Source organism: Coregonus clupeaformis, chromosome 13 (genome assembly GCF_020615455.1).
Source record: "Coregonus clupeaformis isolate EN_2021a chromosome 13, ASM2061545v1, whole genome shotgun sequence".
NCBI lineage: Eukaryota > Metazoa > Chordata > Actinopteri > Salmoniformes > Salmonidae > Coregonus > Coregonus clupeaformis.
Genome location: NC_059204.1, coordinates 7,851,547 through 7,868,215, shown reverse-complemented (window position 1 = coordinate 7,868,215; position 16,669 = coordinate 7,851,547). Strand labels below are relative to the sequence as shown.

General features: G+C 39.2%; 1 protein-coding gene across 2 annotated transcripts; it reads left to right on the top strand.

Moving 5' to 3' along the window:
- The first annotated feature begins 3,350 nt into the window (after positions 1–3,350).
- On the top strand, positions 3,351–13,684 carry LOC121579116 (pituitary homeobox 1-like). 2 transcript variants are annotated; one of them, XM_041893420.2, is made up of 5 exons: positions 3,351–3,463; positions 4,545–4,599; positions 9,682–9,834; positions 11,123–11,325; positions 13,057–13,684. In XM_041893420.2, the coding sequence occupies exons 2-5, from the start codon at positions 4,554–4,556 to the stop codon at positions 13,603–13,605; spliced, it is 951 nt and encodes a 316-aa protein (XP_041749354.2). In that variant the 5' UTR covers positions 3,351–3,463; positions 4,545–4,553; the 3' UTR covers positions 13,606–13,684. The 2 variants fall into 2 exon arrangements, with proteins under 2 accessions (XP_041749354.2, XP_041749353.1); XM_041893419.2 differs by lacking the exon at positions 9,682–9,834.
- Positions 13,685–16,669: the final 2,985 nt, after the last annotated feature.

The window sequence follows — 16,669 nt, the reverse complement described above, 5'->3', positions numbered from 1 at the left end:
CTCTGTCCCAAGGGGGACCCCCATATGGCTCTGGTCAAAAGAAGTGCACTATATAGGGAATAGGGTGCCATTTGGGATGTAGACTGTTACTCACCTCCAGAGTAGCACTTACCTCCCAGTCGCTGCGTAATTACAGCATTTAGTGTCTAATTATAGCTATGTGTCGCAGGACTCATCATTTTGCATGTCTGACAGGTAGCAATTATACTCACACCATTGGCTGGCAGACGTCAGTTGCATGCAAACTGCACAGGGTCGCATACTGTATGGGTCATGGGTCATGGTTATTAGTTCACGTTTCTACAGGGACAGTATATCACAAAGTATTCTAGGTTCATTTTACAATTGTCAGGTGCTAGGAAAATATAATAATAGGCTTATAATTATTATTATTATTATTATTGTTATTACTCTTTTTGTATTAGTAGTAGTAGTAGCAGTAGTAGTAGTAGTCGTAGTCGTAGTAGTAGTAGTAGTAGTAGTAGTAGTAGTATAGTAGCAGTAGCAGTAGTAGTAGTAGTAGCAGTAGCAGTAGCAGTAGCAGTAGCAGTAGTAGCAGTAGCAGTAGCAGTAGCAGTAGCAGTAGCAGTAGCAGTAGTAGTAGTAGTAGTAGTAGTAGTAGTAGTAGTAGTAGTAGTAGTAGTAGTAGTAGCAGTAGCAGTAGTAGTAGTAGTAGTAGTAGTAGTAGTAGTAGTAGCAGTAGAAGTAGCAGCAGTAGTAGTAGTAGTAGAAGTAGCAGTAGTAGTAGTAGTAGTAGTAGTAGTAGCAGCAGTAGTAGTAGTAGTAGTAGTAGTAGTAGTAGTAGTAGTAGTAGTAGTAGTAGTAGTAGTAGTAGTAGTAGTATAGTAGCAGTAGTAGTAGTAGTAGTAGTAGTAGTAGTAGTAGTAGTAATCTCTCCAGAGGAACCATGGGAAATGGCTGTGCTGCTCCAGTCCTCTCCTATCCTGGAGGGACTCCCTCTGCCCTCGAGCTCTGGCCTAATCTCTCTGGAAGCCCTCTCACAGACCCGCGCTTTGGTTCATGCATAGCTGTTGGCCGAGTTTAAAGGGAGCACAGGACCGAACGTCACACTTTCTGCCATGTCTTTAACAACACCTGGATAGAAGCACAAAGTTAGCTGCAGTGGGATTGGGAATGCGTTTAGCCTCACAGGCCAAAGGCCTACAGAGCTGGATGCAGCGTGGTTATGCCATGCAGTGTGTCATACTGAACATGCAGAATAGAACAACAAAGTAACAGTAACAAAATATATAGGTCCTAGTGCAAGAAGGCATGGTTATCCATGTCGTTTGTTTTAACACTGACAGGTATGCGGTTTACCACGGTATAGCCTAAAATTGCACCAAAAATGCATGGCAAAGCCGAACAACGACGTTTTCACCAAAAAGTAATTTAACGAGGCTAAATAAATGTAGGCCTAATTATTTGTATTTGATTACAGATCCGTCCGCATAGGCCTATAGTCTTGCGCTATAAACAACGACTGCAATTAATTGCTGCATGCCTTCACTGTTCAAATCCAACAGTCCATGTTCTCCTTGGCATGAATGTAAAAATTTTAGTTTGGATTGCTCCCATTTATTCCGATTTCCGAATGAGGTAGCATAGAATCCAATCTTGATAAGTGGCATAGACCAAGGTATTTTGTGTTTCTTTTTCATTGTTTTTTCTCGCATTTGTAGGCCTGCACCACTTTTAGCCATGCTTATTAGGCTTAATGGGCTACGATATTGTGCTCTTGTTTATTTAGGCCTACTAATAAATAGGACAAAATAAACACATTACAGGGAATAAATGATATCACCAAAGAATCATATTTGGAGTAACAACGTCTACTAGCCTATATACGCGATAGTAAAATGACTGAAGACTAGGTGTTTAAACCTATTCGATTATCAATATTCCTTAGAAACTGTTTGTTCGATATTCTTTCGAACAGAAGACACTGGCAGATGTCCAATTAGCCTATACATGCCATCAGTAGGCTACAATTAACCATGAAGTAGGCTTATTACGTTATTGTATATTTTCGCACGCATCTATATATCGAATGTTTATTTCCAATAGGCGACAATGATTTGAATACGAATAGCTAAATTGGGAAAGCATAAAAAATACAGTTCAACATTTTAATTTAAAACAAAATGTTCCTGCTGTTTATGCCTAACAAATAAACTAGTTAGGCTGTTAGGCTACATTTCATCTGTTTTTTAAAATACTTTGAAATTGTATAGTAACAAACAGAATCATGTATTTAAATGGCTATGGTAGCAAACATTTCATGCAGAAAGGGAATATGTTTAAGTAGCTTAACATTTGGGGCGGCAGGTAGCTAATCTAATCCCCGAGCCGACTAGGTGAAAAATCTGTCGATGTGCCCTTGAGCAAGGCACTTAACCCTAATTGCTCTGGATAAGAGCGTCTGCTAAATGACTAAAATGTAGCTAGGCCGCTGACAATAGCCGAGCCGTGCTTCGTGTAATCACTTCATTAAGGCTATAGGATATTTAAAGTATTAATGCTCAGCAAACGTTTATTTTCTTAGGCTAGACCTATTACTTGTTTGTCGAGCTAAAACAAGAACTAGCTGCAATCCAATCAATGCTGAGCGGAAAGTCACATAAATACAAATACCATTGGCTAATTCATCATTTTAGATTAAGGCCTGCAAAAACTGAGCTGCAAGCATAAATTATGAAATTGTGCGATTTGAGCAAGTTTAATCAAATTAAATAACGTGTTTATCAGCGGCATATAGTGTGTGGTTTGAAAAGGAGGGTAAATATTGTCTAATAGCGTTTTGTTTAAATAGTTGCCGTTGATAAATTAAAGCTATAAAAGCAATATGCGCATCTGCTCCAAGCATAATTGCTTTAAAGTGAGAATTGTGTTTTATTGAGGAATTCTAATGGTAGCTATATAGCCCACCCAAGCCAAAAGACCAAAAACACAATTATTACTATTTTTTACATTGTATTATCTTTCCTAAATTAATTGTAACTGCTTGCATAGGCTATATTGTCAGTATCGCATAATATTTTTGCCAACATGTAGAGTAGACTATATAAAATATAAAGTTAAATGGTAAATATTTTCCCCATGCCGAGATTTCTAGTCGATATCTTCTTCACCATAAATGTTTTTTTCATCATATAATCCATTAAACATATTGATATTCAGAGCCATTTATTTACGCTTTTCTCAGCCATCCAAAAGACGGGTTGCTTGTACATCTCCTCATGGCATATGCGCATCATGTATCGAGTTGCTGTCGAGGGTTCGCTGGCGTGACGTCACCGGGACACGAGAAAGGTCTCCAGAAGAAAAACCCGGAGCGACGCAGAGAAGCTATCAAAGCGCATATTTGGACGCATCATATGCCCGCACTTAAGTGGATATATTTCACACCTGCATGTGGACATTTCAACGACTCCTTTTTTCTGTCTTTGCTGGGAATTAACTGGTGAGTAGGCTATTCGAGTTGTGTGGAAAATATATGCCTTTTAATATATTTACTATAAGAACGAACGATCAGGCTATGTGTGAGCGTCTGGAGCGATATGCACGAGAGCGTTTGTGTTTGCGCCGCAGTTCTGTAGAGTAGACAGTCGTGTTTACAAATCGCATTAGATGGTCTGCGAGATTGCTGAACATAACCTTTCAAACCGTCTAGCAATAACCGAGTCTTAACACATTGGCGCAGCATCTACAGTCCATGTCAAGTGGGTACGTCGAGGATTCGAGTATAACGCGTTGGCATGACATCGCTTTCAGGGGGGTTACGTTGTTAAATGTAAATGTAAAATGTTACGTGACAGTTGTAGAAGAAGAATACAAACCTTGTCAGGGTATATAGGGTGTTGTTGGATATTGAAATAAAATGTTACATTGAATGATATTTTTCATAAGTGCATGGATGACAAAACTTTAGGCTATGACTGGACATCTGAAAAATAACGATATCGCACGAGAGGTAAAATGTTAGAAGAAATACACATTTATATCATAAGATGTAATAATGAATAAATACAATTACTTCTCAAAAGCCTCTTAATTCATATATTTAGAGTATGTGCTCTTATAATATGTTACTAATCTGACATATCACAACTGTGTGTGTGTGTGTGAGCGACATCGGTGTGAAAAATGGGAACCATGTATTATGTCACGATTTATTATGGACATAAAGCGAGCAAAGGGATTCCTGAAGATACGAGAGGTTATCTGTATACATCACGATAAAGACTTTTAGGCAACGGTATCTCTGAACGGAAAGGTCAACATAATTCCCATTGGTTAATACGTGCAGCCAAAAAGGACTATGTTATTGAACGTTGTGTTGTGCACGCATTTGTTTCGTTATATTTTCATTTAGCCTAAGCAAAGGGGCAAGTGCGTGCACGCTATTCACTTGGGCCAATATAGGCCTGTTTTATGCCTGCTTTAAGTGGATTTATCAATAAGAGGTAAGAAGGTTACAATGACGAACCTGTGTAAAATAATATGATGTTGAATGCACCTTTGTTATTTTGTTTTTATTTCAGGCATCTGGAATGGAACTTAATTTGTCAAAGAATGTAATCTCCTGCGGAGATCCAGGTATGCATGCTTCACTACTTCTTTTACACTTTGGTAACAGTTTACTGGTCAAACCTGGTTTATTATGCATTCATAAAGCCTTGGTAAATGCTAAATTAATTCGTTGTCAGTGCACAAGCAGCTTATAAACGAACATGGTGTTGAGAACATTTTACATTTACTTTTTAGTCATTTAGCAGACGCTCTTATCCAGAGCGACTTACAGTTAGTGAGTGCATACATTTTCCATACTGGCCCCCCGTGGGAATCGAACCCACAACCCTGGCGTTGCAAGCGCCATGCTCTACCAACTGAGCTACAGGAGGCCCAATACGTAAGCCTAGTTGTTATTTTATGCTTATAAATGCATAATAAAGCCTTTATTATGCCCGTAGGTTACACAGTGTTCTCGTTTTGTATGCTTCTTGCATCTGAATAGTTCATGCATCCTTATGAAGGATTTGTTATTTGCTTTGTTAAATGTAAGTTTTAGCCTATACCTTATTGCGCAAAAATATAGGTTACTTTAATTGTTTGCCTAAGCGTGGCTTAAATAAACTTGATGAAACCATGTTGGGATGACAACCTAAAACACAACAATAACCTATAGAGATCTAGGATCCTTAATTGGTTTCTGTCATTATGTGTACTAAAGCGGTGAACGCGGAAAACGAATAGCCTTTAATGAATAGCCTTAACTGATATATCATATATAGGCTATTTGACACAGACCTTTAATCTGTAGGCTATGCAAACCATACGATTAAATTCAACAGGAATGTTCGCTTATGTATTATCATTGTATTAAATACTTAGCCTGTCCAATCCAAAAAGGCAACCCTGACCCTGAAATGTAATTAATGATGTAATTTGCATTTACGCAATCAACTGGTTAGGCTATATTTGATAAAGAAATGGATCATGTAGCCTATATTGATGAGGACTTAACATAACTTTTTACTTGGCCTATGGACTGTTGAAGAGAACATGAGACAATAGTGATTGATATAACCTCAATTAATCTAAAGCTATATTGAACCAAAGTAGCCTAATGAGTGAGATGGTGGAGACATTTCGACTGAAACACTCGTTCAAATGTCAGGGTGGTTATCGGGAACGGATCACCCAGGCCTTTGACCAAGTATCCACTGGAGATGGCCAAGATATGACGATCACTAAGGTAATAATGTCACTAGATCCACACCTTCTCCAGTTACGCAGCCTGTCCAATTACATTCAAACCTCATTTATTTATTCGCTTTGAATCTCAGGCAATGTTTAATTTTCTGTTTTCGTTGCTCCTTCGGTGGTTTGTTTTGGGCACGACAGAAAGGAGACGATAAAACACACTAGGCCCTGCTTGAATTCCATTTTTTATTTTTTGGTTTGTTTGTGATGATTAACGACGGTCGTTGAGTTTATTTTCAGTCCTCCGAAAAAATATGACTGTTTATCTTGCCTCTGCCCTGTAACCCGTCTTGGTGGATGAAAAAACTTCTGTAACCATCCGTCACGCAAGTGCCCTATATTTGAAAACGCGTTATTAGACCAAGCCGAGCCAACAATGCGGCAGTCCAATAAGAAAGTTCAACGCCAAAATTGACATGATAGTCCCTCTTTCACTGTATATACATGACATGAACAGATTAGGCCTATGACATAGATTGTCAAAGAGGTAACAGCACCAGTCCAGTCTCGCCTCTAACATAAGAGCCAAAGCCCAAAGCGATGCTGACTACATCTCTGTTGGTCGTTCACTATGATGAGCATCTTCATTTGGTTGTGCGTAATTGCGCGTACTATAGGCCAATTATGTCACCTCTACTTGGGCTTTTTTAGGCGCCTTCAAAATGATTAGATAGTAGGAACCTTGTTTTTAAGTAGTAGAGATTAGTTTGTCAATAGCTTACATGTCTTCATTCGCTGGGACGTTTGTGTGGCATTGGGGTTGCCCTTGATTTTATGTTCCTGTCTCAGTTCTTCACTTTTACCAGGATCGAATCCTTTCCATCAACGTTCCAGTCAATTTAGGAGAGTTAAAATGCAATAGTTACATTAATTGAAAATGTTTGGTTTGTTTCTGGATTATCTTAAATGCAGTTGACCACGACACACAGCCAAGAGTGCATGAACCAATAAGGAAAGCAAACGCCAAACCACTTCGTTGGTTTATATGATTCTAGTTTTAATATAAGGAATGGGTAGGCCTGTAGGCGTTATTTCAGGTGACAGCATGGCGTGCATTCAGTGCGCAAGAAAACTCATTTTACAAAGCGGTTCAATAACATAAAAACAATATTACATTACTCTGGCGAGGAAACAGAACAAATGAATGAAATAGTAAGTGATTGTTGAGAGGTTGCACAATTGCCTTCTGAAAGGCCCTGAAGGGAAGCTTTACAGTTCGACGGGTTCTCATGTCAAAAGTTAATGTCATACAATGACCTAAAGCGCTTAGCACTGGCGCCGGCAACAAAGCTTGGAGACCGTGGACAACCGGAAGCTGCACATGCTACCTGGCCAAAGTCATTATATAATACTGCATTGTTATTGGGCCATTTGGAAGCATGGCGAATAAAATAGGCCTACCACCAGAGTTACTCTTTACTTTTTTTAGTTGACGATGATAAACAGTTGAATGCATAAAATCATCCAAAACGAAATAATGAATGCAGATATAGGCCTATGTTTTACACCAATCCAGGTTGACAGCGGGCGGGCGGCTCGCCTTGCCTCGTCCTCGTCCCTTTACATTTACTCCGCTAACAACTCAAAACGAGTTTGCATTGTTATTGCATATTGCGTTAACTACAGTGACAGGTGATTGATATGCATTGTTTACTCCTTTCTATGTATTGTAAAACTCTGCTGCAGTGACAGACATTTAGCTTCAATGACAGACAAATATATGCTGTTCATAGGCCTAGACCAGGGATCATCAACTAGATTCAGCCGCGGGACGATTTTTTTTTCTTGAGCAGATGGTCAGGGTACCGGAACATAATTACGAATAATTTGTAAACTGCAAATTGACCGCAAGAAGCCCAATCGGATATAATATTTAACTACCTCGCTTACATTTTCTATACGATCACATACTGTATATCTCTCAATTATGCGTGGTTATACTTTGGAACAGGCTTCCAAAATGAACATCACTTTGAGCTGATTTGCTAGTGTTTTTACAGTTTTTTATGACCAACAATAAAATAAAACAAAAAAATATGAAACTTTTTTTTGCTCAGAAAACTTTGGGGGCCAAAATAAAATCACCGCCAGTTGGGGAATCCTGGCCTAGGCTATATAAAGCCTTTCTTAAAAAAAAAAAAAAAAGAATACAAGGCAAACATATATGTTGAGGTAGAACTTATATATTGAAATATATTGAAATGATTCACAGAAAAAATCAATTCATTGGAATTTAATTCAAGAGTGGATTCAAATGGCCGGGCTCATAACTGTGTGATGTGACGTTTCGTCTCCGTCATGTCTTACCAGCAGGCGCCGCTGATTTACAGTAGGTCTGTCTGATTGTCCAAAATAGTCTCCATGCTCAAGCAACTCAACTCGATGCCGTTTTTTAGGCAATGTGTTTTTTATATCAAGTGACAGAGGCCTAGCCTATCTGAATGCAAAAGGTCAATCGTTAGTTCCATCGAATTTAATAAAGTTAGAAACTGTCACGAGACGAATTTATGGGTAGGCCTATGGCCTAGTGTATTTGGATGCCATAGGCTACCGTTACTGTTTTAAGTAGCAAAAATCGGTCGAGTAAACGTGAATATTTCCAGTAAAAAAGTGCATGCAAATATTTTAGTACATGTGTATGAAAGAGGTTATAATTTCAGTTTTTTGTCTTTCTACGCTGAGAAATGGCATGTCATGTTTGGTCATTCAGTGTTGTGTTTAGAAGGACCAACTAAAAGATTGATAGTGCTGACATTTTTTCATTAACATCTAAAAACAAATATTTGCTTAAACATATCTGTGTAGTTAGTATATGCAAGTTGTTATCGAACTATGAATAATTGTTAATCAAAAAGTGTACAAAATTAAAGCCTCAAATAAATCCTACACGCATCATCATCATCATTTGTAGCCTACTTTATGCAGTAATATCTCATGAGGTTGTAATTTTCATAGTTGAGATTATTTGTCTTATCTTTGACAGTTACAAGTAGAGAGAGATACGATTGTAAAGGCTACACGCGAAGATGCCTGAATCAGTGCAGTGACACGCGCGCGCGCGCCACACACACACACACACACACACACACACACACACACACACACAAACACATCACTTCATTATTTTGACACAAGGTCCACCTCACTTGCTTTTAATCCGTGATTGTTTAGAAGGCCTGAAAATAGAGCTCATCAAAAGGGCCCCATACATGAATTGATAGACCGTTACGGCACATAGCTTATTGCAGCAGAAGTGTGCTTCTTTCATATACATACTTAAATATAAATTAGGTACTTTCCATGTATGTTTGGCCTTGAAAATAACACGGACAGGCCTATATGCAAATGTTTATTCAGCCCCGTTCATATCCGAGACATACATTGTGTGCGTGTGTATATAAGCGCACCCAGCTGTCGGGCAGTTCCATTGCGCTGGAGCATATTTCAAACATGTCTGAATAAAGGGCCCATTTTCTTCCAAACTTTCCAATGCAAAGCAACTCGCCGTTGCCTCATCATGCGCTCCCCTGAGATAAATCCCAACAAAAAAAAAACACCTCTCCTGCAGTCAGATTGAATGCTCTTTGTGGGTGGGACTCCTCATTTCGGGGAGGTTTTAACACAGAAGATGGGTGGGTCACATCCCTTGGTTCTGCTGTGAGCGCTTCCATTCGGTCACACCGGGCATATCCCCGCCAGCGGAAACTGAAAGTATAACGCACTGTCACTGCTGCGGAGAAAAGTGTGTTTGTTTTTCCGGAGAACAAATTCGTGGAAATCTGTTTTAAAAAGCTTTTTTTGCAATGGCAATTGTTTTGCTACGGGTGGAAATCTAAGCATTCGTGTTGAAGATTGAGAACGCTCGCATATACAGGATTGAATATTTATTTTTAATACGACATCATTCTTTTCAAGGTGGAATGAATTTGGACAGAATTGCAGAGACCGTGAGACCGCCACCGACGCGCGACATGCAGGCTTCTACGCTTCACGTGCCGAGAACTTCGAACAACACTCGAGAAACGTTAGAGAACTCAAGCAGCGAGTCAACCGATACTGAAATAGCAGGTACATTTACGGTGTAATAACATTGTATTAGGCCTACCTACTATCATTATCGCTAGGTATAATTAAAACACGGCTTTTCCTGTTAAACATTCTACTTATGTGCGTACGTTTTTCGATAAGAGAAACGTACATATGTAGCATGCAACGTGCCCAATGCATTGAGTATTGGACTAAAATACACATAGTCAATAGGCTATGTGAGAGAGAAGTGGCCCATTGTTAAAAAAAAAAAAAAGTTTTTATTTCTTAAAACTTGCAGGGAAAAGTTAAGGCCATTAAGTGCATTTTACCCAATCTGAATGAATGGGAATTCTGCAGCGTCATATTATTGATTTCAGTATTAATTTCCGTAGGCTAAATGTCGTGTCTAAAACGCTTTGCTGAAGTGTAGGCCTATTTCACCGCCATGCTATTAAAACATTTTCGAGCATATTCTCAAATAAATAATTTAGGTGTTCTAACATCTATAACAAGAAATAGCGTACAGTTTGATGAGTTTTCAAATCGCGCATACTTTCTGCATATTTAAACCAAGTAAAAATCATTGCTTGAAGATATATTATGTGGTGCTGCAGGATGGTCAGTTATTTCTTATCCCACCTCTTCATCAGTTGTAGGCTATATCAATATATAGTCACACTAAAGAGATCATGAGACGTAGGCCTGAGGAGAATAAGGCTAACCAATACAGTCAGCTATACAACACGGCGAGTTTGTTTTAAAAACTGACCTTGCTTCTTAAAGTATTGCCCTTCTTACATCTAGCTATTTTCTAGGTATGAAACAAAGGCTATCTTGTAAAGACACGCATTGACAAGATAATGGACGTTGGATAAGACTGGACAAACGTTGCAACAAAAGGAATGTTGGTTTATGCAGGTAGAGGCCGACAAATGCTTAATAGAGCTTCTAAAATAATCAATATTGAACCCGGAGCAAATCCGTCAGTTTGACGACCACGAGCACGTGATACTTATTGTGGTCTTTGTAAAAGGCTTTTGAAACTGGTCATTTACTTTAGTGATTTATAGACACTTCAAACACTGCTTGGATCATCCTGCCTGGTATGGCCTGTTATGCTTTTCTGCTGCAGAAGTAAACTATTTTGTTTTTGTACAACATTGTACATGCGTTTTTGGCCTATCTAGACTCATGAGTTGAGTTGGACTGAGATTGTACAGAACCCATTTGGGGGAGGGGCACCCCTCTGTGTAAACATCTAAGTAGTCTGGCTCAGTATAAGCTACAGTACAATAACCAGAATTTATATTATTTATTTTTTTCGCAGAAAAAGAGAGGATCGTAGAACACAGAAGTGACGATGGAAACGCAGACGACCCCAAAAAGAAGAAAGCGAGGCGGCAGCGGACTCATTTCACCAGCCAGCAGCTGCAAGAGCTCGAGGCCACCTTTCAGAGGAATCGCTACCCGGACATGAGCACGAGAGAGGAAATAGCGGTGTGGACCAACCTCACCGAGGCCAGAGTCAGGGTAAGCCTCGAGACACGCTTTGGGCCGTGCGTAAAACGTGCGTAAAGTCTATTCAGAGGGAAACCATAAAGATGTGAATGAACGAATTCTACAGTAAAAAAAACCTTTCCGTTGAAACCTTTTCGGGGTTTATTACTTGACTTCAAGCCTACATTCGAATATCACTTGGATGATTTCGTTGCAATAATTACCAGTGATTACTAACGTTATGAGGTAGAACTGACACCATAATTCTCCTCCCCCAAGCATTTAAATGTTCCTCATTGTAATCCCCACTCAAACTAACTGGCTCTCCCCACCAATTACATTTTCGATAACATCTTTCGGGGGTGACAAATGAACACAAATGTATCCACTTTTGATGACTTTGCATCTACTATGTTTTCAGTATAGCCTGTAACCTGTACCGATAGCCAATACTGCGCCAATCAATTTAGAATATTTATTTCGGTAACAGTTTACTTACTGTAACGTGTTACTCTAGAAACTTTTTTTACAGTAAAACAATTTTAGTGCAGTGCAATGCAATGAGTAATTACCATACTTACTGTACATACATACACTGTTCTTGCGAGTATAATTGCACAGTAGGCCTATTGGAAACCCTTTTTTTGCTAAATTCAACCCAACCCCCCCTTAAACAAATCGGGTGTTTTAATCGCAATGTATAATAATAATAATAATATGGTCCCGAACCCACTACCTTGGCGTTACAAGCGCCGTGCTCTACCAGCTGAGCTACAGAGGACCACCTTATCTTGTAGGCAAGAAACAGGATAAACTTGAGTTTGTGTCCTAGGCTTACGATTAGGCTTTTGTCCATGTGTAAATGTATGAATATTTTCAAGCCTACATATCCTAACAACAATGCACCCCGGTTAGCAACAAGTGTACATTACTTCAAAACCCAATAAGCGCCTAAATATACGGTGTTAATTTCGTTTTTCGATGGCTAGAAGATAACATTACTATTATCCATAGCCTATGTCTGTATAATAGTTTCAAACATTTTGAAGAGGATCACAATTGCAGTAGATTATCATGTTGTATCGCTGACCTTATTAGTCAACAGAACGGAATTACTAATACACTCAATAGACGCACAACATAATATATTTTTTTTTATTCAGTGGTCTTGCGAGGGGCGGTGCAAACACTTATTGATAATACAACTATTGATAATAACGAATGTGATAATTCCACTAGTAGCCTTCTTAAAATCTGGTTAATTTCAGATATAGGCCCACAGCTAAAATACAATGACGAGTAGGCTTTTCTAATTATATACCCACCGCTGTGCTCTAAGTTTATGGTATCACGTCGTTCATGTCTTTGTGGACAATTTATCATTAGCCTACAACCGTGAAGCCCCGAGCATAGTCCCGGGAAGGAGGGACGCTGAGGTGCTGCAGCACCCACAGAAAAAACGAATAGAAAAAATATATAAATTATTTTTAAAGATATAATGCACCTGATGTTTCCATAATAATTACGAAGTGTTTCTTGTTAGACAAACATTAGAGCCGATTTTGTCACTATTGATATTCTAGGTTTTCCATCATTCATAGGCTCATTAGGCCTAGCTTTATATTTGACATCGGATTGTATTGTGAATGTGACAAATAATAATACTAAGCTAACAATACAACTATTATTATTATAATTACTTTAAATTACATTATTGTTATAGATATGTTGAATCCATATTTATATTTTTCCTTTGATATTTAGGTATGGTTCAAAAATCGCAGGGCCAAATGGAGGAAGCGTGAACGCAACCAGCAAATGGACCTGTGCAAGAACAGCTACCTTCCGCAGTTTAGTGGCCTCATGCAGCCCTACGATGACATGTATCCCGCCTACACCTACAACAACTGGACGAACAAAGGACTGACCCCGGCCCCTCTGTCCACAAAGAACTTCACTTTTTTCAATTCAATGAGCCCACTCACATCCCAGTCAATGTTCTCGGCTCCTAACTCCATCTCTTCTATGACTATGGCCGGAGGTATGGGCCACTCCGCTGTACCGGGGATGCCGACTGCTGGCCTGAACAACATCAGCAATCTTAACGGCATCGGCACCTCTACAATGAACTCAGCCATGTCCTCCTCCGCCTGTCCGTATGGACCTCCCGGTTCCCCTTACAGCGTATACAGAGACACATGTAACTCTAGCCTGGCGACTCTGAGACTGAAATCGAAACAGCACCCAACCTTTGGATACAGCGGGTTGCAAAGTCCCGGGTCGAGCCTTAACGCCTGTCAATACAACAGTTGACGGATCAGCCGCGAAGAAAATAATTTGCCGACAGCTGTAGGCCAAGTAGGCCTAGCAAGGCCTAGCAAGGCGAACGGGGCGAAAGACAACTAAACTGGATTAGTTGCAATCGTTTATTTTTCAAATGGATTATGCGGGTTGTATGTGTTTACCATTGAACTTGCACAACAATTAAAATGTTTGTCTTTTTGATTTAAAAAGTGATGATGAAGACGTGTTACATTGCAACATTGAACATAAGAAACAGACAAAGGAACTTCTGTGTATTTTCGCTTTCTTGCTTTGAGGACTCAAACCAATTTGAACGTGGCTTGTATAGGCTTAGGCCTATACACTCTTGGTCTTGGATTAGAACAAAAAGTGCAACAAAACGGCGTATCCAGACTCGGTAGAAAAATAATTATATTGTACATAGCTTATATTGCTCATGTGTGCTTTACCGTCTATGCAGGGGGTGCCACGGGCCCGGTTAAATGTGTCCAGTTTCTTTAGCGTGAGTTTAATTTTATAGCCTGCTTTGTCTGGAGTATTTTCTCATTTTTTATGTGCTAAAAATAGAAATCCCGCATGCTTTAACTTGAGTGCAACGTGTTTTGTACAAGTTGATAATTATGTAAGATCAAGCAAAGTCCATTATACTGTATACAAAAGGTGATTGAAAAGTAACTTCATGTGTTTATGATCTGTTTGAATACAATAAAGCAGATAGTAGTTTATTTCAGGTATTTATTTAATAAAGGGAAAAGGTATAAACGAACACAAACATTTTCCAAGTTTATGGAATAAGATGGGAGTGCGTAGTATTTTTTATTTAACCCTCCCGTTGTCTTAGGGTCAAAATGACCCGCCACTGTGTTGAACCAACTTTATTTAATTTTTTATATTTTGGGGATCATTTATGAGAAGGAGGCAGTGATACTTTCTTTAAAGTCTCACTGCCTCCTTCTCACAAATGATCCCCCAAAAATAAAAAATAAATAAAGTTGGTTCAACACAGTGGCGGGTCATTTTGACCCTAAGACAACGGGAGGGTTAACCTTTATTTTGTCAGGAAGTAATGTTAGTAAATAGCCTATACCAGTCTACCATTGATGACAACTCAGACCAATCTTGACCTATGAACACAGTTAACGTCGATATTCTGCCAGTCAATGGCCATTCCAACGACTGCTGTCTGTGCTTTTAGTTTGACTGGATATTTCACATTACACATCTTATTCTGTTGACAACGCATTGTGGTTTGAATGATGTGGGCTGAACCGCTGATGAGAAGCAGGCTACTGCAAGAGCATTTAGACCAGGCTACTCCTTTAAGTAATCATACTCGCTATGATGAAAAGCTGAGACTTGCTACTGGCGAACGACTTGGCATTTTCTCCAAACTCCAGCTTGGTTTCTTCATCCCTTATTTTTGAGCGTAAGCTATTCCTTTTTAGTATTTTTTACTGTCGGGACAATACTTCAGCAGGGATATACTCATAATGTTAGGCTTACGAGCTGGAATTGGATATTGTGAGAATTTGGCCTCACAATATCCAACACAACTTAACATAGGCCCCTACCAACATAGCCAATTTTAAACCGCCATTTTTTTTTTTTTTTTTTAAATCTCTGAATACCTGTGATAACGCTAATAATCAGCGAGATTTTACAACGACTATGAGTGTTTGCAATTGTCAAGCGTGATGGTTTTTTCTCTTTACAATTATTAAGAGAGCGATCAATACGATATCTCCAGGTTCACACCTTCAGTCAATCCCATATCTATTTTACTGACCCATTAGGATGATATTCACGCCATACTCTACTGTAACTGCAATGTTTATATACTTTCAATGATATATTAATATGCCTTTTACAGGGGTTATTGCGTTTTAGACTTTTTTCGTTTAGTGCCATAATATTCGACTATTATGTCACTGGTCACAAACATCAATGCATTATTTTGAATGCAATAGGCTATATAATAAGAATCAAATAACTTATGTAAAATATTATACAAATAAATAAAGACACCATAAATGACATATTGGCAGAGTTTGCTAAGGGCAGATCAAGCGTTTGACGATCAGATAACACCCATGGGCCTAACCCTTGACAAACGTTTTCGCAACTCAAAGCTTCGTGTGTAAACCATGCATTGGTGTCAATGGGAGTTTCAAACGCGCGTTGTTTGGATTCGGCTGGCTCTATCTTCACATGGTTACGTTGTTCATGACATGATCATAAAAACTCATTCAGGTCTCATAAAGACTCATCATAAAAACAAAGACTGATTGTTATAAAAGCAATCATATATTTTCCAATTAGCCCACATCCCTGCCTTTGTATATCACTGAAGAGGAGATCTAAGGTGTCATTTTATAGCCTGTAAATATTCGAACAGATATTTCTATGCATACAGGAAAGCCATTGCTTGTGAGTCTACTTCCTCTGAACATATCTTTTAACAATAGATAGTTACTTCCCAAAAACAGCACGAAATGCAAACAGGTTTGCTACTAGTGAGAAGATAACATATGGGTCATGAACTGACTCCGAATGAATCTTTGAGAATCAATCTTCAAGAACTCCATATAAAGTCCCCTGTGTAACAGATTACGCGTTGTGCTGGTCTGTGGCTTTTCACCAGCAGAGGGAGGGGTTAGGTGGGTCTCAGGATTCTACAGATAGTAGCCTACCTCACAGTGGCCCCAAGCCTGAGCACAGACATGACTATGTGGGCCATCTGGACTGGACTCTCCCTGCCTGGCTGACAGCATGGCCTGGTCTGCATTCCAAATAGCATTCTATTCCCTATGTAGTACACTATCTAGGGAATAGAATGCTATTTGGGATGCACCCTGGATACATTTTGAAGACCATTCTCTGCCAGCTCTAGGCTAATGGACTGGACATAATAATATATAATAATAATACGCCATTTTAGCAGACGCTTTTATCCCAAGCGACTTACAGTCATGCGTGCATACATTTTTACGTATGGGTGGTCCCGGGGATCGAACCCACTACCCTGGCGTTACAAGCGCCATGCTCTACCAATTGAGCTACAGAGGACCACAAA